At 40.5% G+C, this 25,196-nt stretch overlaps 2 protein-coding genes across 2 annotated transcripts in view; one reads left to right on the top strand and one right to left on the bottom strand.

Annotated features, from left to right (window-relative positions):
* Srr (Serine racemase) overlaps nucleotides 1-25,196 on the top strand; it is a 32,706-nt gene continuing 7,510 nt past the window's right edge. Inside the window, 5 exon segments of the mRNA XM_072306205.1 lie at nucleotides 1-277; nucleotides 17,240-17,362; nucleotides 18,165-18,235; nucleotides 18,873-19,160; nucleotides 24,258-24,420. Of these exon segments, the coding sequence (XP_072162306.1) occupies nucleotides 188-277; nucleotides 17,240-17,362; nucleotides 18,165-18,235; nucleotides 18,873-19,160; nucleotides 24,258-24,420 (735 nt within the window). The 5' untranslated portion in view covers nucleotides 1-187.
* LOC140226077 (uncharacterized) lies at nucleotides 11,214-12,273 on the bottom strand. The gene has a single exon (XM_072306537.1). The coding sequence runs from the start codon at nucleotides 12,198-12,200 to the stop codon at nucleotides 11,361-11,363; it is 840 nt and encodes a 279-aa protein (XP_072162638.1). The 5' UTR covers nucleotides 12,201-12,273; the 3' UTR covers nucleotides 11,214-11,360.

Raw genomic sequence — 25,196 nt, forward strand, 5'->3', positions numbered from 1 at the left:
TTAAATCATAATTGCGATCGGTGCGCGCGTGGACCGCTCAGAGCTACGGCAAGTTGATAAAAGGATTATCGACGCGATTCCAATCGCGAAATTCGAACGGTAACGGGTCAAACAGTGCGACGAGGCAACGCGACGGCACGCGTAAATTCAATCAGTTTAAAGGTGCCGCACAGTTGATAAGTCGGTGATGAGTGCCCAGCAAATGCTACTGTTTTCCCCGGATTTCCAGCACCCGCCTTCGCCACCGAACGGAACCACCGAATCGCCGAGTTTTGAGGTCAGGATCAGGGATTGTCACTTGGCACTGTCTTCTGTTTGAATTTTGATGTGTGTGTCCGCTGAAAAAAAGTATCGTAACATCTACCTTAGGTCTAGTTGATTTTTTACACAGTGATACTATTTAGTGAAAAAGTGGAGAAACAAGAGGGAAAACGGGAAACAAGGCTAAAATAGTCAATTATTAAAAACCGAGACGTTCCGACTCAAAACTGAGTCATTTTCAGTCGGAAATACAATAAAATTGTAAAAAAAACGATGGAAACCTGAGCCCTACATGGTGGTGGCCGGATCTGAGAAAAAGAGATAAATGAGATTAATTGTGTATTTTAGCCTTGCTTCCCGTTTCTCTCCCTTGTTTTTCCACTGTTATCATTGTCTCAGGCTGCTCTTAAAAATTTGTATCTATTTAATGAAAATAGAAAAAACAACACACTCTGGTGAGAATAGTACTCACCAGAACTCTGGTGATACTTACCAAAATATGGTAAATGCTACCACGTCGCCTGAGGTTTATTTATCACAGTGTCAGAGTATGGTAAAGTCTACCATATTTTTTCTTCAGTGTGTGTATGCATCTGTACCTTAAAGTTTCTGTTTAATTTGTTGAAGAGACGAAAAAATAGGTATAAAATTGTTTTGTCGGAGATTAGATTGTGAGTTCAGGCTATATTCAGCGACAAATGACCTCGTTTTTGGCTCATTCAAAAAACGACGTATGTAGCATTTGGTTTTCCACGAAAGCTCATACGTTCTGTTAAATCGTTTTTTATCATTCATCATAATGTCCACTTTCAACGAAAAATTTGAACTTGAAGTGAGACTTTTTCGATGGTGAAGTAAACTCAAATGTCGAAAATTCAGGACATGTAGATGATGAAAAAAGAGTAAATATTTGAATTAAATGGTGCTATGCATTTCTCATCAAATTTAATACTTTTTTTCCGGGTGCTTCCGAAATTTTCCAGAAAGCATATAACGATTATATTGGCAACCTCGGATCACCATATCTATATAAAATCAGTGCTTTATTATACTCGTTGTCATTCCTGCAGGAATTTCTAATTCTCCAAAATTTATATATCGGCCACCAACCAAATATTATTTCATTCTGAAAGTAAAGTATACCTCATATCGTAATTTTTTAGGGGAAAAATAAAATCAACATTGATAAGGGAAAAATAGGGCCGCGAAGCGGCCTATTGATTGCGCGGAGCGCCTTCAGGGGGTTGGCCACGTAGCGGCCAGGGGGCGTAGCCCCCTAGTTAGGTATAGTGATGATCACGATTGAAACAAAATCAGGCGCATAAGTTTTACTGCAAAATTTGTCCTCTCATTTTCTGCCTAATAATTTAACAAAAATAAATACATAAATAAATAAATACAACTACACAACTAAACAAAAAGAAGTAAAGAACATAAATAAACCCTCCCGAAGAATAAATGTAATACACAACTGGTAAAAATTGACTTTCAAAATGTTTGCTGGGCGCGCTAATCTTTCGCGGCAAAATTTTCAAATGGCAACACGAATAAGATCTAAACCAGTGTCTGCTTCTTGAAAAAAAAATAAAATTTTAAATAAAAAAGTAAGACGCAAACCAATAACCAGTACAATGAATCAATTAATTTATTGTGTTAGATTTATTCCTCTAGCCCTTTCTCCGTGAATCGATTAATAGTAGTGAATATTTGAATATCGTTATCATTTCAGAGCAATAAGTTATCTGAAAGTTTTTTACAATTTAAATAAGTATGTTCAAAATCTATTTAATGATTTCCGAAGGTGTAAGTTTAAGCAAAAAGAATGTCTATACTCAAAATGAGAGCAATAGATGTTTTGTAGAGGCGGATATCGTGTCGTCGAGCCATGAAGATGATGAAAGAACATCTCTCTAATGTGTGATGCAATTTTGACGAGCCTTCAGAGAGGCACTTCTTCACAAAGAAGAAATGAAAATGATAACAATGTTGCGAATGTGCGACGAATAAAATTATGCTTCCTCTTCCATTCTCTCCCTCTCCTGTGAGCCAGCTCTTTCCCTCGTGCTAAAATTTGGAAATATTGAAGGATCGACGCATGACTACGATTTATTGAAATAGACACGTTTTTACATACTGAAACGCTCGTGTCTATAGTGGGAGGGTGGTGAGCTTTCACCGTCAACTGGATGTTGAACACTGAATGGCTTATCTCAAGTGGCTTAAAAATCACTGTTTTTCATAATCTGGCACACTTCAAAAATCATGTAAGAGTGCTTAAGAGTTACGGAAAGACTTGACATAGCACACGTAATAGATTGATTGGACGGGTGTCTAATTGATTGACAGTCAGTGACACACGATACTTGAAGGGTCGTCCATGAAAATAATGAGAGGAGGAATATTTGAATTTTTAAGATTTTTATGGGCTCGAGTTAGAAGTAGTAGCAAAATATCAAGCCAAACATACATCAAATGCCCGAGTTAAAATTTAAGTATCATTAAACTGCGCGTTCGAATGTTTTCAGGCCACGCACCAGCGTAGCGCCTCGCAATATCTCAGCTCTTTTGGTACAGAATTGTCATTAAATCACGAAAAGGCAGAAAATATTAAATTTGCAACCATTTTTGAGCAAATGAATAACTATCTGTGGCAGATATGTGAAACGTTGCAATATAATTTAACTCACAATACTCACACACTCAGACTCCAACTGACACTCTCAAATTGCAAAATATGTTTCCTTTGAGCGCAAATAGAATACCTATAATGACCAAAATTTGACTTTGATGCTTTTTCAAAGAGATGCTCTTAGACAAAAAGCAATCACCATGTAGGATACGCGCAGTGTTTCGCATGGCTATATTTCAAAATCTGCAGTGCATAAATAAATTAAGATGAACAATGCTATCATTCTTTACTCATTTTACGTTTGAATCGTCAACTTTGAAAAGCGCTCTAGAAGAATGAATTGATTGGAAAAAGAGCTATGAATGTTCATAATTTGAAAAAAAATCTTTGCAATTGTTTTAATATGGTCACCATTGCCTCAAAGCACGAAGCGCACCATGCGCATTTCGGTGCGACTGTGCGAGCAAGAAAAACCAGGGCGCCTTCAATTTTTTTCATGCATCACGCGCATCCATGGAGCGCGAATAGTTGCATCCAAGCCCTGTGATGAACTTTGCCTCCTTTCGCGTGTTCATTGGCTGCAAAAAAAGGAAAAAGGAAAACATTTCAATGATGAAAGTATAATTACCGAACCACATATCTCGATTTTCGACGTTACAATTTTCCTATCACATTTAACTATCCACAGAAGGCCCAATTGTCGTTTTTGCTCAACATATTCTTTGTTTTTCTTCGATTTACTAACGCTAATTTCAAAAAAAAATTGCGTAAACAGTTCAGCAGTATTTTAATAAGCAGCAGTAAAAAATTAAAAATGAATGCAAAACTGAATAAGAGTTCTTAATTTTGTATTACCGCCACTGCTTCGAATTGTAATAGGGTGTCCCTTATTTTTTAAATTTGCGAATTTCAAGTTGGTCAACCTCTCAAAAGTTTCTACGTGATGTAAAAACACACCTGCTTTTTTGAAAAAAAAATAAAAAAATTTTTTACCCGCCGCCCAAGGGGCGAAAAGGGCGCATGTCGAAAATGGGTCATTTCACATTTTTGAAGAGTCATTTCCGACTGAAAATGTCGAATTATGGCCCGTAGGGCCGAAATTTCATCCATTTTGCCTGAAAATCAACCGTTTAGTAGATACAGGAGCAAACACCATGCGGGCGCGCGAGTCGCGTGAGCGGGGGCGCGCAACCCCTCGTTGACCCCGCGACGCCGCTGGCGCGCGGCCTCCGCTGCAGCTATAAGCGTCATTTAACGACGCATGCGCTAATAGATTGCACAAAAATAATAAGCTTAAAACACTCTAGCCTTCAGCAGTTTGATAATTCAAGCTGCAAAAATTAAATAGAAATGATTATGACACTTTATTACATAAGAATAACACAAGGAAACATAAGGAAACATGCTAACATAAACATACACTGAAAAAAAAAACTGCTAAAATCAACACATGAAATAGTGAAAAATGGTGACAACTCATCAAAATAGATTAAGAACACCGGGTTGATTTAACTAATTTGGTGATTTGTCACCGTATTTTAGCAATTTTTTTTTCAGTGTAAGGAACATATTGAAAAATTTCCAATCACATATCATGATTAAGGTGATTCGTCAAGCTCAAGTGACGTGGTCGAACTGGCATGCGATATATCGCATCTTTTAGGTCAAAAATCTCGGCAGATTTTGAATTTTCAGCAAAAAAAGGACGATAGCCCCTGCGGCCTGCGCATGAGCCTAAAGAATCATTCTAAACCCAAAAATCGGCAAAATTCAGAGAAATGAAAGCAGGATAGTGTTTGGAAGAAAACTTCGCATTCGATTCAGCTATCAATTTCTGTATCGAATGCGAGGTGTGTTTCGAAACACTATCCTGCTTTCATTTCTCTAAATTTTGCCGATTTTTTGTGCTTAGAATGATTCTTTAGGCTCATGCGCAGGGGCTATCGTCCTTTTTTTTGCTGAAAATTCATAATCTGCCGAGATTTTTGACCTAAAAGATGCGATATATCGCATGCCAGTTCGACCACTTATTTTGAGCTTGACGAATCACCTTAACGTAATCTTCAGCGCAATGAATAAATTAACCAGCTAAAGATTCAAATGAGTCCTGTTTAGGTTTCTTGGATCTCGCGATCTTCCGTTTAAAATTAGAGGATACTTTTGACAAATCCTGGAAGTCATCCTCCTTTGTTGGTACCTTTCGATCATAAGTTTGAAGTAATTGTACCGCTCATTCGGCGTGATCGAGGCGCAAGTAAGTAGCCTGTGCCATTTCATACGTTGGGGGAAAAATATTGCGTTTACCCAAGAAACGAAATTCAACATGCGTATCTCTTTATCCCTCCAAAAAGAAGAATAACCCTCTTATGCCTGCAAATGTATGAACGGCGCTTTCTTAAATTTCAACCACAAGTAATTGGGAAAATTTGTCCCTGCTTTAGTTTTTTTCAAACACTTCGACAGAAAAAACAGCCTAGCAGTATTTGAGTTCGAGGTAGAATAATACTTCAATTCCGTTCATACTGAGTGTTTGCAGGCTTTTTCTTTTTTATCATCAGTATTTCAATTTTTTCATTAATCCTACTTTTACTTTCATAAAATTTCTCTCTAAAGTTTTGTTCCATTAATATAGAGGTCACTAATGAACAGTCCTCTTCACGTGAGAAATACCTATTCCTTGAAATTTTTAAATAGCTACAGCTTCAAAAAAAAAACCACTCTAATGGCTAAACTTATTGTTATATTTTTTTGTTTTGTTTTTTGAAATGTTTCAATTCATACTCCTGAGGCATTGTGTAAAGGTATTATTACGCGTTAGGCACCTGTTTTCAATTTCGGGTCTTAAAGGAGCGAAAGTTTATTTCAATTGATCAAAAAGTTATCGTCTTTTCCAAAATCCACTAGACAGCGAACTGATAATTTTATTGGTAAAGCAACAATACTAATCGTAGATAAAAAATTTTCTCCGTAAAAATCTATAAACAAAGCATAAACTCATGGCGTGTGGTTCAAAGACCAAGACCGCTGAAGTAAACAACGTTGTTAATGCTTCTGATAGGAGAGATATTGAAATTTTGTTTTGTAATTTTTTATGCATGCTACCTTGAATACGATTTTATTCTTTTATCAATCTTTTTTTAAAAAGAATAAAAGTCTCAGAGCAGTTCACGCGGAAGACATCGCCACAAGGCCAATCTAACCATACTTAAGAGAAGTCAAATCATTGCCTGTTATTGCAATTTCCCTACTTTATGTATTTCTTCATTCCTCGAAAAAGAAGTATCAACGATAATACAATTTTCAAGTAAAAAGTTGTGGTTCGCGCTATGATATACCCAATTCTTTCAGTTCCTAAGATTTGTGCACTATTTTTCCCTCGAGATAATACTGCCGTGCTGAGAAAGAACGCCGTATGAACTCCGAGAGTTGCCAAATTTCCTTCGATAAAATGGTTATTTTTGAGGAAAGCTATGATTATTTTTCCTAGAAACTTTCATGAACTTTAGGGGAAACTACGAACAAAATTATCTGAAAAATTTGGGGGGAAATATTTACAAATTTCCCCGAAAATTCGTGATTTACCATAGGAAACTTGGCAACGCCTAAAGGTTCATACGGCGTTTTTCCTTAGCACGGCAGAATAGTCCCACCCTGATACCTAAGACCCTAAACTTCAAAAAAAGCATGCAAAAACCTGAGGCATTAAGGAAGAGTAAAAGGACCCCGCACGGTTCTTATGGAAAATTGCCCTCGGTCAAATGCGTTGAAACTTCAGTATGTTGTGCAGCATGTCATCGTGAACAAAAGTTCCAATAGGCCAAACAAGATCCCATGTGCGGTTTTCGAGATATTCGCCGTTTTATGTGCGTAAACGGAGGTTTCGCGCGCTCCCGCCGGAGCCATACCATTGTGCGGCGCCGCTCGTGCCCTTCCCTCCCAGTCACTCTCCGCTGCCCCGCCGCCCATACCTTGGCTCCTCTATCGCTCCAACTACGACGCTCACGAGGCTGCGCCCATCATTACCGGACCGCGCCCGCACGCCGTCTTCTTACGCGGCCTCTTCTTCGGCCATGTCGCCTCTTTTTCTCAGCGATCCTTTCTCTAAGTCTTCAGAAACGTTTAAGAAGTCCATTTTTACTAAACATGATAATGCTAATAACACAAATAATACAAAAAGAGAGGAAAAACAAATGATAATCCATGCGAAAGTACGTAGGAGAGTTGGAATGCCTAAGAGACGTTGAATAAAACAAACTTTTTTTTATTGTCTTCCCTCTTCCTTTCTTTCTTTTTTTTCTTCATTTTTCTCATGTGGAAGCAGTGAAAGTAAATTCTGTCGGAAGATGATGTTGATGTTTTTTCTTTTGTTTTTTCTTTCTTTCAATAATGACGTGGCGGAGGTTGAAGGTAATTAGTCGGCTGACGATGCCCAAGTATAGGAATTAAGTTTGCTTTAGTCTTGACTTAGCTGAACCGCACCAATGGAGGAGGAGAGAGGGATCATTAATAACTGAACTCTAGGAAGAGAGATGTCCATTTAGGCGTAAATGGTCACATTTTAAGTCGCTCCAACTTGCAGCACCACCTTATCAGCCATCTTATTTTCTGCTGATCGTATCCTCTGATCAGATTGTACAGCCAAGACGAACTCCAAAGAGATGATGAACAAGAGTTGCAGGTCGATCGTAACATTCATGCGCGTTCGCGGCTTTTTTGCGAGTACGAGTTTACGATCGGCGATCAGAACCCTCGACCTTCGAAAGTTACTTAGGGATTTTCTTGCAATGGTCTTCCAGCCGCATCTTTAATGTCTTTTTTATGGAAGCTGGAGAAAACTCGTACTCACAAAAAGCCGCGTACGCGCATGAATGTTACGATCGACCTGCAACTCTTGTTCATCATCTCTTTGGAGTTCGTCTTGGCTGTACAATCTGATCAGAGGATACGATCAGCAGAAAATAAGATGGCTGATAAGGTGGTGCTGCAAGTTGGAGCGACTTAAAATGTGACCATTTACGCCTAAATGGACATCTCTCTTCCTAGAGTTCAGTTATTAATGATCCCTCTCTCCTCCTCCATTGGTGCGGTTCAGCTAAGTCAAGACTAAAGCAAACTTAATTCCTATACTTGGGCATCGTCAGCCGACTAATTACCTTCAACCTCCGCCACGTCATTATTGAAAGAAAGAAAAAACAAAAGAAAAAACATCAACATCATCTTCCGACAGAATTTACTTTCACTGCTTCCACATGAGAAAAATGAAGAAAAAAAAGAAAGAAAGGAAGAGGGAAGACAATAAAAAAAAGTTTGTTTTATTCAACGTCTCTTAGGCATTCCAACTCTCCTACGTACTTTCGCATGGATTATCATTTGTTTTTCCTCTCTTTTTGTATTATTTGTGTTATTAGCATTATCATGTTTAGTAAAAATGGACTTCTTAAACGTTTCTGAAGACTTAGAGAAAGGATCGCTGAGAAAAAGAGGCGACATGGCCGAAGAAGAGGCCGCGTAAGAAGACGGCGTGCGGGCGCGGTCCGGTAATGATGGGCGCAGCCTCGTGAGCGTCGTAGTTGGAGCGATAGAGGAGCCAAGGTATGGGCGGCGGGGCAGCGGAGAGTGACTGGGAGGGAAGGGCACGAGCGGCGCCGCACAATGGTATGGCTCCGGCGGGAGCGCGCGAAACCTCCGTTTACGCACATAAAACGGCGAATATCTCGAAAACCGCACATGGGATCTTGTTTGGCCTATTGGAACTTTTGTTCACGATGACATGCTGCACAACATACTGAAGTTTCAACGCATTTGACCGAGGGCAATTTTCCATAAGAACCGTGCGGGGTCCTTTGGAAGAAACGTTTAGATGAGTTAAAATGAGAGATGTAAGTGGTCAAAAAATGATGTAATTTAACTGTGAGGTCTACGTCCACTCTCCGTTAGGTGATAAGAAGTTTATGACGCGACGACGCGACGCGGGTCAACGAGAGAGTAAGTAAGAGAAACAGTGATTTAACAGTGTTGCCATTTCGACGGTAAAACTCCCAAACCGAACGTATTTTCTTTGCAGTATTTTAAAATCTTGGCTCATATTTGATTCTTTTGCAGGAAAACATGCGTATCTACACCATTAATTGATTTTTTTTCACAATTTATTTCGCACGGAAGAGAGAAAGTTATGAATTTTTCAAGAATTTACTTTGAGTATCTAGTTTTCCATCTAAAAAATAAAGACTAAACCTAACCGAGATACTGGGTTTGGGACTTTCACTGTCGAAATCTTTCATAAGAAATATTTTTTCAAAAAGTCGGTGTAAAACACGAGGGAAAGGCTTTGACATATATATTCCTGAAACTTGACAAACTGGATTTGAGAAGACTCGCAGTAATGAGAGTATTTTCGAGCGTATTGATCAAGGATTTACAGTGATGTCCGTTTGATCAATCTCCATACTTTTCCCACTTGAACTTTTACCTGTCTGCTCAACCGAGCGCCGTATCTGACAAATAAGTCAAATTCGCACGATAACGCGTCGACAGCATATTTTGTTCATACCGACATTGTGTGCCTAGAGCTCGCCGCAGTTCAACATGTCCGACACATCAGAGCTAATTGTAAGTTTTTTCCCCACTTTACTCGCGTCGCTCCTTTGAGGTTCTTCCGCAACTTCTCCGTCCCGCAAACTTTTCACTTTATCTGCACTTTTTCGTACTTCTAGTTTTTATTTGCGGTCGCCTCTTAAAGTTTTCCTCATGAATAAAACTTCCTCATTGACATGGAGTGAACTTTCGTTGCTGATTTCAAACTGTTTGCTTTTTTTGTTGTGAGGGTACACTTAACCTTACAGATGTTTCTCTAAGAGGGTCCTTCCATTAAAAAGTGCATACGGGGAGGTCAGCCGGTATCCAATTATGATCCATCGTGGAGACTTTAACCCCAAGTATAGCATTTTTCGACGGAAAAATCGCAATTGTTTGAAATCAAGTTTCGATTTTTGTCACGAAAAAATTGCTAGGATCATCAACATCTGAGCGATTATCCTCAATCTTGTCGAAATTTTATCTCTATGAATTCGCGTTCGATAAAATCGAAATTTTATCTCAATTTATCACAATTTGTGTTAGAAAATATTGCAAAAAATCGCCGTCAATTAAATCGCGATTTGATGCAAATTTATGCTCTGACATCTCAATGTTTATCTCATACAATAGTATTGTAATAAATCAACGTCGATAAAATCGCTATACACTCAAATTAAATCGCAACTTATCACGATCACAGCCACTTGGGATTCTGTCTCTGTTTCCTCATGATAGGGTCGTCAAATCGTAAACCTTTACATCCAGTCGTCTTGACTGATTTTAAACACATTGATTGTGAACTAAAGAAAAGATAGCTGTCTTGAGCCCGAATCACTCGCATAATTGTTGCCAGATTGTATGACAACCCGTCAATATTTTACATTGAGTGAAATGGGAAAACTTGCTGAATTTTCAGCACAATCTCACAACAATGACTCACATTTTGTCACGATTTAACCTCCGCTCTTTGATCAAAAATTTTTGGCGCTCTCAAGCAAAAGATGAATTTTGAACGATAGGGTTAAGTTTTTTACTTGGATTTCTAAATGTTATCCAGGCTTTTCAATATGAAATTCACGAAATCGGTACTCGAAATTTTGCTATGAAGAGCGGATAATATGTGGGGTCAGTGGACCCCTATGGACCCCCAGTAGTTTTGGGTTAAAAAACAAGATGACAACATCAGGGCCGGATTTACCTACTTGCCGCCCATGGGCCGCCTGTTTTTTGCCGCCCCCTTCTCATTCGTTTTGAAACATCAATAAAAGCCGTCAAATGAACGTGCAAGCGGGGGAGGGGTGCATAAGACTCGTGTTGAACACTTTTTTTGAGAAAGCCCTGTCAACACTACTAACAAAAATTCACGGAACTTTGCGCAAAAGTTAAGTTTCGTGAACCTATCTTTGTCCAACAAGGCCTTATTCCATTCATAAGAAATGAACGAAAAAATTATGAAAGAACAAACATAAATATAGATTAATGATTTGAACTTCCGTCGCCTCGCCGCGCAGACCGCACCGTGCGTTGGGCGCAATGCGTGAAGTATTCAGCAATATTGCAGCAATATTGTCAATATTGAAACAATATTGTCATGTAAATGTTACGCACAGAATGTGTAATTGCCCAATTCATGAATTGGGCAGATTTTTGCTCATTTCATGAAATGGGCAATGTCGTTGCCCAAATTGTGAAATGGCACAAAAATTGCCCATTTCATGAATTGGGGCGGGGAAAAAAAAAAATTGCCCAATTCACGCATTGGGCAAAAAATGAAAAAAACGCTCACACTCAATTTGTGTAATTGCCCAATTCGTGAACTGGGGCATGAAAATATTGAAAGTAAGTATTGAACAAAGTAGAAAGTAGGAAATGATATCATGCTAATGTAACTCACCTAATTGTTATTGGCGCAGGTCCTTTGCGGGTGGCAAGCGGAATTGCACTGCACTTTATTCTTGAAGCAACGGCACTGTAAGGTGCGACACATAGATTTTTTGCAGGAGCACCGCTGGTACCCCTGTCCACTTCCGACGGACATTTTCCGCACCAATTCCCGAACACTGAAACAATCTTGCGGCACATCCTCCACCTTCAGACCTTTATATTTCATAACTTCAAAAGCATTTCGCGCTAATCGTGTAGAAATAATTCCACATTTACTACCGATCTGGAACAAGCCATTCTCCTCCTTCATCACGATCCCAATAATATTGGCTGGATCGCCGCGACCTCGGTCAAATTCGGAGACGGGGACGGTAACGCAATCACCCACTTTGACTTTGGCTAACTTTTTTTCTGCACGTGTCAGCATTTTCTCTGCCTGGGTTTTTAAATTTTCGCTCGCTTTCTGACGAAGCGTTACTGCAGGATGAGCCTTTGATGCCTTTGCATTGCTACTCTCTGAGGTCGTTGGAATGTTAGGCTGAGACTCTGCTGTTGTTATGTCACTGGGTTGAATGTCGCACGCCTTTGCATCGCTACTCTCTGAGGTCGTTGGAGTGTTAGATTGAGACTCGGGTAGAGATGTTGATTGTACTGCTGTTGTTATGTCACTGGGTTCAATGTCGGCGGCTATTTCAATAACAGCATCCGTAATAATTTGACAACCATTAATGACACTTTCGAACACTTCTTCGTCTAGCGCATTTTGAAGTTTTTCAAGGTAACAGGAGGGCACAGAAGAGGCAACTCCCATTTTAGCCTTTACACCAAACATTGCCGAGTATGGCTCCATTTTGATGGCCTCGTGGTAGGTAGTGTTAAGACCCCATTGAACGAACTTCAGGCCAGTGCTCCACTTTTTCGTATTGTTAATGTCCCAAGCATCCATGCCACAAGAGCATCCTTCACACACGCATTGGCTCGCTCAACAGATCCTTGTCTATTGGGGGTGTCTTGGTCGCCCATTTACCATAAGAAGTCCTGGCCATACTGATCCTAACTCCTTGATGACCTCGGCGGTGAATTCACGACCATTGTCACTCTGGAGAATGTGAGGAGCTCCATCGTGATGAAGGAGGAGAATGGCTTGTTCCAGATCGTAGTAAATGTGGAATTATTTCTACACGATTAGCGCGAAATGCTTTTGAAGTGTATGAAATATAAAGGTCTGAAGGTGGAGGATGTGCCGCAAGATTGTTTCAGTGTTCGGGAATTGGTGCGGAAAATGTCCGTCGGAAGTGGACAGGGGTACCAGCGGTGCTCCTGCAAAAATCTATGTGTCGCACCTTACAGTGCCGTTGCTTCAAGAATAAAGTGCAGTGCAATTCCGCTTGCCACCCGCAAAGGACCTGCGCCAATAACAATTAGGTGAGTTACATTAGCATGATATCATTTCCTACTTTCTACTTTGTTCAATACTTACTTTCAATATTTTCATGCCCCAGTTCACGAATTGGGCAATTACACAAATTGAGTGTGAGCGTTTTTTTTCATTTTTTTGCCCAATGCGTGAATTGGGCAATTTTTTCCCGCCCCAATTCATGAAATGGGCAATTTTTGTGCCATTTCACAATTTGGGCAACGACATTGCCCATTTCATGAAATGAGCAAAAATCTGCCCAATTCATGAACTGGGCAATTACACATTCTGTGCGTAACATAAATATTTCCTTAAATACACTGCAGAAATATGTTGACAATATTGCTAAAATATTTCATGACAATATTGTAACAATATATTTATAAAAATGTTTTAAATATATTTACAAAATATATTTATGTAATTACTTTTAAAACAGTTTGTAAAATATATTTACAAAATATTTTAAAATTATTTTAGAAATATTAGTTTAAAAATATTTGTTTAATATTATGTTAAAAATATTTTATAAATATTTTTGTAATATTTAAAAATTAATTGCTAAAATGGCAAAAAATGGTTTGCGATTTCTGCAATTTGCTTTTTTTGCTAAAATGCCCACCCTCGTGGCGAGAACGACAAAACAATTTGCAAAAGTGGTAATTTTATTGTGCGAAAATGGCAAACTATACTTTTGCGAAATTAACATTACTAGTTTATGCTATTATGGCTAAAATTTTTGCTAGATTTTCAAAATGTTTGCCAAATTAGCGTATGGTTTTGCTCTGTTTACCAATTATTTTGCGGAACTTACTAAAATCAATCGCTAGAAAAAAGAAAGGGGGGGGGGGAAGAAAAGACAAAAAGAAGGGAAAAAAATAAATAACATAACATAAATACATCGACATAAATTCAAACTAGGAAAAAGCTCAAATAATTAAAACTGGAAAAAGACGCAATTATAAAAAACAGTAATTTGGTAAAGAAAAAAATGAGAGAGAGTTAAAAAAAACGAAAATTTGTAATACATGAATAGGAATATGTTGAGTACAATTAATAAAGAATTTGAAACACAAATTACAGGATGAAATAAAAAATAATAAATAAATAATAAATAATAAATTCTGGTAAAATATTATAAGAATCCGTCAATAAACAAACATATTACGGACTCAGAGGCCTGCGATAGTTAAGAGATTGAATTTACGGGCCCATCTACATCAAGCCTGGCTGGTCTGGTGGTAAAGTACTGGACTTCGGATATCAACTCCACCCCGAGGCGTGGGTTCTAATCCCGACTAGGACGGCGCGGATTTTAAGGTCAGTAACAACTCTACGATCCACAACCTGGACGCATGTGTACATTAGAAAGAAAATTAGTACCAAAGACGTCTCCTAGAGTGCGCGCACACGGATATGGAATATGATAACCTCATCGCAAGTAAATATTTTTAAAATATATTATCAATATTACCTTGACAATATTGCTGCAATATTGTCAGGGGGGCGGACAACAAACTATTGCAGCAATATTATTTCGATATTGTTAAAATATTGTTAAAATGTTTTTGACAATATTTCAGCAATATTTTAAAATATTTCCGTGTTGGGCGGGCGGTGCGTTGGGCGGCAATGCGTGAAAGTATTCACGCAGTCTTGCAGGCGCTATGCTTTTCATGCTGATCGCACTGTGTTTGCCGCAATGCGTGCAGTATTCTTGCATTCTTGTAGGCGCTATCCGTTTCACACTGACCGCAATGACCGCACTGTGTTTGATGTAATGCGTGAAGTATCCGTGCAGTCTTGTAGGTGCTAATATGTCTTACATGCCGATCGCCGTGCCGAGGGCTTCTCCTTTCCATCTCAAGTCCTCGTCATCATTTTCCCATTCAGTCGCGTCGTTCCAGGCCAAATTGCGTGTTTAGTTTCTCTCTTAACTCGACCGATTTAAAATTGCTGTGTTTTTTATCACTGAAAGACGACAAAAGTATAAATTACTATTCCCTCAGAAAATGAGAGATTTCGTCGCCTTTTCTCGTTTATAATTATTTTCTCTAAATCCGAATTTATTTTATATCTGCATTTAAAAAAATTGCAAAATTTGCCGCTCCTTATAGATTTGCCGCCATGGGCCGCGGCTCATGTGGCCATCCCCTTAATCCGGCCCTGGACAACATAATCAATCATAAAATTACAATTTCCCTATCATTCAGCCGATCTCAGAGAACAGCTGACGCGATTTTCAGGTTGTTTGGTGAACTTTGGTGGTGTTGGCGCCGATTTGTGTATCTTGAACTAATTTTAACCTCAAAAACCGGCCATTGTTTGTTGATTTGTTTGATAAAATTGGCTTTTCAAAGCCACCTACTATTAAACCACCCATTAATTGGTTTCTTTATCTAAAAAAGTGTTTCAAGGGTCCATGGGGGATCCCTGCTTTATGCAGAATCTGACTCTACAAGAGGGTTGCCGTGAAATTATCTCAAGATTTCGTTATGCAGCAACGCCTCATCAATATTGCAATTTGCCATAAGGAACAACTATTTATGGTTTATCCATAAAATCACCTACCTGCATGGGGATAGTAATGAAAAACGTACACCGTTTCTAAAATGGACCAGAAAAAGCAGTTTCTCACTGAAAAATGTTGTCCAGTTTTAAACCACAAAATTCAAGGTATGAGTGATCAAAGGCCAATTGCGCGGATATTGTTCCTCTCTTTTTGTGATTTCCCGCTGTAGAGCCAAATAGATTACTTCTTCGGTCTGAGGTTACAAATACACATATGAGTGTAATTCACATCAGCTTTGAAACAACAACAACAACAACAACAACAAAACAAACAAAAATTAAACCGGGATCTGGAGCTTCAGCAAGGAAAAATCTTCTGAGAATATGCAGCTACTTATCGAGCGACTAGGGCTCATCAACAGCAATTTGTCTCCTCGGAGAAATTAATTACGACCGAGCAAATTTATAATTCCGTACTAAATAGCAATCTTATCAATATTGAGGAAAAAAACACGAACCCTGGCACGACATTTCCCATGCACCCGTTTCGTGCTGAACACTCTCAGCCATTAGTTTTGCACTACAACGTATCGGAGATATTTTTTAAGTATCGACTCTCTCCTCAGCTTCGTTTTCTGCTCAGAATAATATGAGCCCCGCATCATTTTCATATCCTGTCATTATGATTAATTGGACCGCGTTAAGCAGAAAAGAACCAAGCCACATCAACTATTACCAAAAATTGAGCAATTTTATTTTTAAAATGAAAACGGTCGTGCGGATTTAGTGAAAATTTCGGTGAATTTTCTGCATTGTACGAAACAAGGCCCTTAAAATGTTGAAAGAATCCGCACAAACGTTTTTTGGTTAAAAATTTAACTTCCCAGTTTTTGGCAATTGCTAATGTGGCTTGGCTCCTTTCTGCTGAACGCGGTACAATTTGAGTTGGATTACTAGGCATGTTTAAAATGGTGAAGGGAAAGTTGTTGTGACGTGATTTTTGAGGAGCTCTCCCCCCCCCCCCCACTCCCTCCCAGGAGGAGTTGAGATACTGGTGAGAAGCGTCAGCATAAGGAAAGAAAGAAAAAAACAAACGCCCATATGAAAATAAAATTTAGAGTATCGGTACTTGAGTAGCGTCGGGTGATTCAAGAAGTCAAGATGGCCTTTTCAATCTTCGTAAGCCTTTTGAAGGCTACTTACTGTACATGTATATATATTTGAGTTAGTCGCGTCACTAGGCCACATGAGAGGCTAAGTCGCGTGTGCCTTCAATTCGTAGATAGGCAACATACACAACACTCCGTTGCGGTAGCAATAATTTTACCATGTGATTGCAATTTATTGCAATCTGCGCTACTTGGGGCGTGGCAGACAGAAAGCTCTTCTGACACGAAAAAACCTCTGATATTGTTTGAAAATAAAAAAATAAAAAAGCACAATTTTCTTCCGTCAAAACGTATACGAGAAATGGCTAGTATCGAAATTAGTATAGTGCTCAATTTTACTCGTGTGTACTTGTGTTGTTTTTTTTTTCTTTCTTTTTGTTTTGAGCGAGAACTGTGAATTAACTCACACAAAAAACGCTCTTGGCTAATTTGAGAATTGGACTAGGGACGTTTAAATGCACCTATCGTATTCTTCGTAAACCTTTGGTAGGGAGGCGTGTGATGAGATGCTCAATTTTGAAATCTGTAGAGTTTTCCATTCATTGTAAATCAATTTCCAATTAAATGTTTTAAACGTTTATAGTATACTTTACTATTACGCTACTTGAATAGGAGATAATTTGACTGGATCGGAGGTGGCTACTGCTACACTTGTAAGGAGTCGTTGCCATGCAGTAACAGCTAACCAAATTCAATTTTGAGGATTTTAAGGATTCTCTTTTTTAATCCTTACATTTAGTTATGCTACTCAAACGATAATGTTTAGTTATTTAAATTCAATTTTATTTGCAGGTACCTGAGCAGGAATATGAAGACCCGTTCTGCGTGCCGGGCAAACCAAGCGTCGTTCAGTTTGCTGACATCACATCTGCAGCTTTCAAAATCAGAGACGGAATTGTGAGAACACCATGTATGGTAAGTTCTGCCACTGTGTATTCATCAAATAACTAGGTACAGTGGGACAGTCATCTGGCAAATATACGAAAGTCAGACACGTGCGAGGCAGCGAAAAAATATTCATTACTCAAATAAAATACCGCTTCATTGCCCTGATAAGAATAATTAAATATTTCAAAATCAATAAAGCATATCAGCCAAAATTCTTTTGTTATAGCAAGTGATTGCCGTAATTCTAATCGATAGTATATCATCAATCATGATATTGATCTTTAAAAAAAAAGCTACGAACATTTTTGCAGCGTACCGTCTCATGAAAAACCACCATGTTGCGCTGCTAAAATCTAACACACAAATCCGCAATCATTTTAATATTTTATGAATGATATGCACTCTTTTTGACCCTCGCATCTTGCTCCAGAATATACTTAACCACACATAACAAGGTTGTAGTATAATGTTGGGCCCCACACTACTCAGCAGGGAAAATAATGCCAAAAGTTCCAAAAATTCATTATAAGATTTAAAAATGAGAGGAACTATTTTATAGTTTTTTCCCCACAAAATATGTGTAGCACCCAGCACAATTCTACCACCTTGTTACTTATAGTACTGTGCCACATTTTCATGGTGTTTTCTTTTCTTCCTTAACTGAACATAAGTAAGTGCAACGACAAGCAATGACAGTGCAACGGTTAAGAGTTTTGCTGCAAGAGCATAGATGCGAGGTGTCGCTGACGTTATTATCCATCAATGAAGAGCTGATCTTATATTGTAATTTTCTGCAAAAATTGACTTTCTTCTTTGTTTTCTCCCTCAGAAATCTCATCTCTCAGAATTGACTGGAATGGAAATATTTCTCAAAAAAGATTTCTTACAGTTTACCGGCAGGTATGATATTATCTATACGCATTTTGGTTCATAATTACGAATTTCTCGAAAAGTCGTGTGCTAGAAAAAAAAGGTCGAATTGCAATCGGTTAACTATGCACGAGATAATATCTTTACAGATATCTTTGATTCTATTATTTATCTTTGAGCTTTGCGTCCACGTCAGGTAAACAAAATCCAAATGCGGAAATGCGGATCCGAGTAATGACTATTGCTCCCATATAATTGACCATAAAGGAGTGTTAAATCTCCGAAAGTAAAAGCTTCCACCTGTCGCCAAGAGGCCAATGCTGCCGTAAGAAAGAACACCGTATGAGCCTCCAGACGTTGCCAAATTTCCTTTATAAACGCGAATTTCCTGGTAAATTTATGAATATTTTCCTCCCAATTTGTCAGATGACTTAGTTTGCAATTATATCCAAAGATTCTAAAAATTTAAAGAAAAATTTCATAACTTTCCTAAAAAATAAGCATTTATCAGAGGAAATTTGGCAACTCTCGAATGTTCATACGGCGGTCTTCCTTAGCATATAGCAGAATGGAGGGTCTCTTGTCTCTGAGCAGGGCAGTATATACTCTGCACCCGTTTTTGGAAAAAGTAGAAGTGTAACTTTGAATTGATCAATTTTGTTTTCAGTTTCAAAGAGCGAGGAGCCAGTTACGCTCTGATGAAACTTACGACGGAGCAGAAAAGCGCTGGAGTGATCTCAGCCTCCCTCGGGAACCATGCGCAAGCTCTCTCGTACCACGGCCAAAGACTCAAAATCCCGGTGACTGTGATCATGCCCATCGTGGCTCCCATCATGAAAATCCAGTCCTGTCGCAACCTTGGCGCCAACGTCGTCGTCCAGGGCAGGAACATGAAGGAAGCCAAGCTCATCGCCATGAAACTCGCCAAGGAAAGAAGCCTCGTCTATATCAACGGGTATGTGCAAATATCTTGCGGTGCGATGTCATCGTCGCCCGGCCCACAAAAAGGCGTAACTACACATTGAGACGAGCCCGTAAAAGCATTATATTATATGGACATTAGGGTTCATTGTAAAATGGAGCTACGCCTTCATGTTAGGAGGGCGACCATCTAAAATTGAGACTTTGCACGAAAAAATGTATTGCTTCATCTTAGAGTGCTCACTTGGCTGAGTTTGCCTCATTTGTCACAATTTTTTTCTGATATCGAAAAATGTGCAAATATAGATTTAAAAGTGAGGAAATCTGATGCCTTGTGACGTTGTTAAGTGGCATTTCCCATTTGAACTCGTGTATTTCAGCAGATTCAGTTATTTTACCGTATCTCCGCAAAAAATTGTTCCGTCTAGAAACCAAGGATAATCTCGAGACTACATAAAGTCGAGTTTCATTATCCAGTGGTTTTCTGACAAGAAAATAACTACGTGGTGGAGATTCTGGTACAGTGTAACGGTAGAGTGAGGAAATCTGATGCCTTGTGACGTTGTTAAGTGGCATTTCCCATTTGAACACCTTGGTTTCTAGACGGAACAATTTTTTGCGGAGATACGGTAATCCTGCGGACCCCAGCTGGTAGCCCCTGCCTCAAAGGGGGTGGGTAGACAGGGCTCTTAGCTGTAGTGAAAGCAACCTGTCTAGGAGAGGTAACTCCGAAATCAAACCCTGGTCCTCCAGGTTGGGGGTTGGGGCATCGGGCTGACTCCCCGATCCTCGGAAAAAATGTACAATGTCAAAAAACCCAATAACATATGCCTCGGTAACCATGGAAACAAACGGACTCTTCGACTTAGATTACGGAAAACGACCCTCGCTTTTGGTACTTGGAATGTGCAAGGCATTTCCAAGAAACTGACGGAAGTGGTATCGGAGATAAAGAACAACGGGATCGACGTGGCGGTAATAACGGAAACGAAGAAAAAAGGCCACGGATCAGAGAGCCTTGGGGACTATGATTTATTCTACAGTGGAGTGCCAAAACATCAGCGTGCACAGCAGGGTGTCGCAATTCTGATCCGCAAAAAATTTCGAAAAAATATTAAGAACTGGGAAGCCATCAACGCTCGCATGATTAAGATGAACCTAACTATGCACGGTCACAGAGTCACTGTTTTGGGGGTATACGGGGTCAATGATGATGCTACCATCGCACTTAAGGATCAGTTTTTTGAAGAACTGGACGAGGAGGTAGTGAAGGTAGGACCTGGGAGAGAAGTCCTTGTGTTGGGAGATCTAAATGGAAGAACGGGATCCCGGGTTAACAGTAAAATCGTTGGCCCGTTCGGTGAAGTTACAGTGAACGACAACGGAAGCCGCATTATCGACGTTTGCGAGCAGAGGGAATTAAAAGTATTGAACGGGTTCTACCAACACAAGGATATTCACAAATATACTTGGGTCCAACCTACCCGCGGCTTAAGATCCATCATTGACTACGTGCTCGTTAAACAGGTAACAAACCTGAAGATCCAGCAGGTGAGGGTATGTAGAGGACTCTCCTGCGGTAGTGACCACTATTTCCTCAGAGCGGATGTAGCCTTTCCCGCTCGTGTGTCGCAGAACGATCAAGGCGACAATCAACAACCGGAGCGACAACGCGTACATCAAGTTCAGTACAACATCGATAGCCTAAAGCACCCGAGTGTCAAGGCTCTGTACGCAAAGCGCCTGGATGAAAAGTTAGGAGATGCATGCGATGGCAGTACGGAAGAGCGGTATGAATTCATTAAGAATTGCGTTCACTCGGCGGCAGCGGAGGCCCTGGGGGTTTCTGATCAAAAAAATGATAACAGAAAACCGTACTGGTGGGATGCGGAGGTAGAGGAGGAAATAAATGTGAAAAGGAATAGGTATCATCAGTTTCTCTCTTCCCAAAAGTTGGATGATAAAATCATGTACAGACAGGCTCAAGCAAGAGTCCGTCGGGTAATCACTCGGAAGAAAAATGAGGCTTGGGAAGAAAGCTGCATGAAGATAAATACCTACCTTGGAGGCCGGAAAAGTACGGAAGGCTGGAAAGTGATCAAAGGGTTGCGACGGAATAAAATGCGCGACATCATATCTCCGATACCAATTGACAAGATGGAGGACTATTTTAAAGATTTATTAACGGAGAGGCGACCCGAGTTTCAAGGCGGAGTCATAAGCACTAAAGAAGATTCCAACGTGGAGATCCAGCTCCAAGATGTAGTGAAGGCTGTGAGGGAGTTGAAAACTCGCAGAGCTCCTGGACCTGGGGGTATACCGGCGGAGTTGATAAAATGTGGTACCGGTAAACTATTTGAACATCTGAGGAAACTTATGCAAGACTGTTTGCATGGTTCCGAAATACCAAAGGATTGGAAGGAATCTTGGATTACTCCCAGTCATAAGAAAGGTAGTAAGCAAGATTGCGACAACTACAGAGGTATATCGGTCACAGGAACCTTGAGCAAGGTCTACGGTAAAATTCTCAAGGCAAAGGTCGAAGAGGTTTGGAGCGGCCAGGAAGCCGAAGAACAGGCTGGTTTTAGAGCCGGTAGGTCTACCGTCGACCATTTGTTCACCATTACCCAGGTCATCGAGAAGAAAAGGGCGGTCAGCCAGGAGCTGCACTTGGTGTTTGTGGATCTTCAGAAAGCTTATGACAGCGTGCCGTTAGTGAAGCTTTGGGAAGCCTTGGAAAAAAGGGGTTTTAGCAAAGGACTTGTGGGGGCAATTAAATCATTTTATAACGGGACGATAGCAAAAATTAAATGTCGTGGAGAGTTGTCCGGAGGTTTTTTCGTCACAAAAGGGCTAAAACAAGGCTGTTGTTTGTCACCAACACTATTTAAGGTATACCTAGAGCACGTTTTAGAGGAATGGAAAAAGAAGGTTGCAGGAATGGGCGTTCCACTCCTTGATGGGCAGACCCTTTATACTCTATGCTTTGCCGATGACCAGATCGTTGTAGCTCAAGATGAGGAAGATGCAGATTACATGACGCGGAAGTTGGTCGAAGAATATCGGAAATGGGGCATGGACGTTAGTGTGTCCAAGACAGAGAAGCTGGTCGTGGGAGCAGCGCATCAACGGCAAAGCATAGAGCTTGAGGATGGACGGCGCATCGAAGAGTGTGACGAGTATAAGTATCTCGGTGTTTGGCTCGATCAGGATGGAAGGATGGATAGAGCAATTAAGGACAGGATCATCCAGGGCAGGAGAGCCATCGCGATGCTGAACGGGGTGCTCTGGGATCAGAGCATCTCAAAGGCAAACAAGCACCGGATATATGACGCCATCGTTAAAAGTATCGTGCTCTATGGTAGTGAAGTGTGGCCTTTGACGAAAAGAACGCAAGAAATGTTGAGGGCAACTGAAATGGATTTTTGGCGGCGATCTGCCGGCATTTCGAGACGGGACCGTGTCCGTAATGAGAGAATTCGCCAGGTGATGAAGGTTGAGAAAGATATCGTGCACGACGTCATGTCCAGGCAGTTATGCTGGTATGGACATGTGCAAAGAATGTCGGAGGAGAGGTTGCCCAAACAAGTTTTGGATTGGGTACCACCTGGGAAGAGGCGACGGGGACGTCCCGTAAAGGGTTGGCGGCAGGGCGTTGACAAAGAGATGTTGCGGTGTCAGTTGCCCGATAACCTCTGGGAAGACAGGCATATGTGGCGCTTGGGTGTCGTAGAACGCCAGAGTGCGTTATAAAGCGACTTTATATATATATATACCTATCCCTAGTGGAAGTGAACCTCATGCGGCGGGAGGTCTGCAGGTGGTTAACCACCCGCGGCGGGGACTAACCTCCTGCAACCTCGTGCGAACCTCAAGCAACCCCCCGTCGCATGGGGTAGACACCCGGTTCCAGGAAAAAACCGAGTAACCTCCCGCGAACCTCCTGCGAACCTCCTGCAGACCTCTCGCAAGCCTTAGTGAGCTGCATGGGGTTGCAGGCCCTTGCTTGAGGTGATTAAGGCTTGCGAGAGGTCTGCAGGAAGTTCGCAGGAGGTTCGCGGGAGGTTACTCGGTTTTTTCCTGGAACCGGGTGTCTACCCCATGCGACGGGGGGTTGCTTGAGGTTCGCACGAGGTTGCAGGAGGTTAGTCCCCGTCGCGGGTGGTTAACCTCCTGCAGACCTCCCGCCGCATGAGGTTCACTTCCACTAGGGATATGCTAAAATTATTGCTGTTGTATCGGAGTGTTATGTAGGTAGTCTATTCACTGATTGAAGGGGCTCCTCCAATTGGAATGCATTAAACTAATAAGTTGCAAATTGCCTACTCATCTCTTGCAAGGAAATTATTCTATTGATCGTTTAAAATCAGCATTCACTGACCAAGTTATGTGAAAAGATTGTAATTCGTCGCAGAATTTGCTACTTGGTCAAGGTTTCAATTTAGGCAATGTGAGATGGAATGGGTCACTAATCTATGAACGAATTTTGACTTGCAAATACACTTTTCTAAAGGTACATGACGCGTAGAACGCGATGCGCACATTGGAAGGCGAAAAAGTATCTCAATAACCTAGAAATACGCTGTTCAAAACGCTCAACTTTTCGGCAAATTTAAAACGCCCCAATTTTGCGCCGAACCGAATAATGTCATCTGGCACTAATCGGAAGCGAGCAAGGGTTTCTACGACCTCCGTCAAATGTCTATCTACTCCTCGTATGCGAGAACAATACTAAAGTCGAAATTATATCTTTAGAATTGAAGAATCGAATCTCATTTATGTCATCTGAAAATTACAAGCGACAATTCCACTTTGAAATACGTTTTATTTTAACGAACATCAGTGGAAAGTGAGGGAAGATTGCGATTTGACTACCGCAGAACATCACCACCGTCAGTTTTCCGCCATTCGGCTGCGTTTGATATGTCTTGCTGTCCTTCAATTTTCCCAAAGCGGTTTTCTTCGCGATTTCGGCTCCATAAAAATGCGGAATACTCACTACATTATCTACTCGTCCAGTACTTTTAGAATAATAAACAAGGTTTAATGAGTCATGTAGGCAATGTTAGATGGAATTAAATAGACACTGATCTAATGTGCGCAATTTTTATTTGATTGGGTCCTTTTTCAGATACGATCACCCGGATATAATCGCTGGTCAAGGAACAATAGGTTTGGAGGTTGTCGATGAGGTTCCAAACATCGATGCCATTGTTGTGCCTGTTGGTGGAGCCGGACTTATCGCCGGGGTAGCACTGGCTGTTAAAACACTCAACCCTCACATCAAAGTCATTGTTAGTATACTCAATGAAATAAATCACTTCATAGTCGTTGCCAGTATTCTAGATTACCGTCCACGGAAGAACAACTTAGCGCTGAGCCCTAACTTTCTAGATCGAACGGAGCCAACTAAAGGCAGTAAAGCTTGAGCCCTGCAACTTTAGGGCCCAGCAGGACTCAGCACTGCTGCCTATAGTTGGCTCCGTTTGATAAAAGAAAGAGCTTGATGCAAAAACGGCTTTTTTCGCCCCCCCCCCTCTGGAAGTTCTTCAGACTTTGTCTATTGATTACTCATACTTGAGCGCTTCTTTTCCCAAATTTTCAGACCCCCAAAAATTTTGGGGGGGAGCTAGGGGGGGTGGAAGTTAAAACCTGTGAACCTCGATATCTCTTGAACGAAGAAAGATATCGAGGTCCGGTTTGGACGAAAAATCGTCTAAAATTGCATACTTTAAGATTCTAAAGGTCAAAATCCCGATATCACATTTTTAAGTCCACATATGTGCTTTTTTCCAGTTTTTAGGTCTAGAAAATTTCTTTTAAACGAAAAATTTACAAAGATCTCAATTTTTTATTTGAACAAAAACCAGTTTTTTAAATTGTTCGTCTTTTTCCGCATCCAACGAGTGGTCGTATAAGCTGGGGAACCGAACGGTTCCGGAGTTATGATCGATTGAAGTTTCCGCTCAACGCGCGCCGACCGATTTTCGCGCGCAAAAAAGTCGGATTTGACTGTTATTAGATCAGATTGAATGTTCAAACTGAGTAAAATGCTTTATTAGGGACTCTT

This window comes from Bemisia tabaci, chromosome 1 (genome assembly GCF_918797505.1).
Source record: "Bemisia tabaci chromosome 1, PGI_BMITA_v3".
NCBI classification, from domain to species: domain Eukaryota; kingdom Metazoa; phylum Arthropoda; class Insecta; order Hemiptera; family Aleyrodidae; genus Bemisia; species Bemisia tabaci.

Bases quoted from the DNA above. Each gene is read 5' to 3' on its own strand.
- LOC140226077 (XM_072306537.1), bottom strand. From the start codon at position 12,200: ATGGAGCCATACTCGGCAATGTTTGGTGTAAAGGCTAAAATGGGAGTT.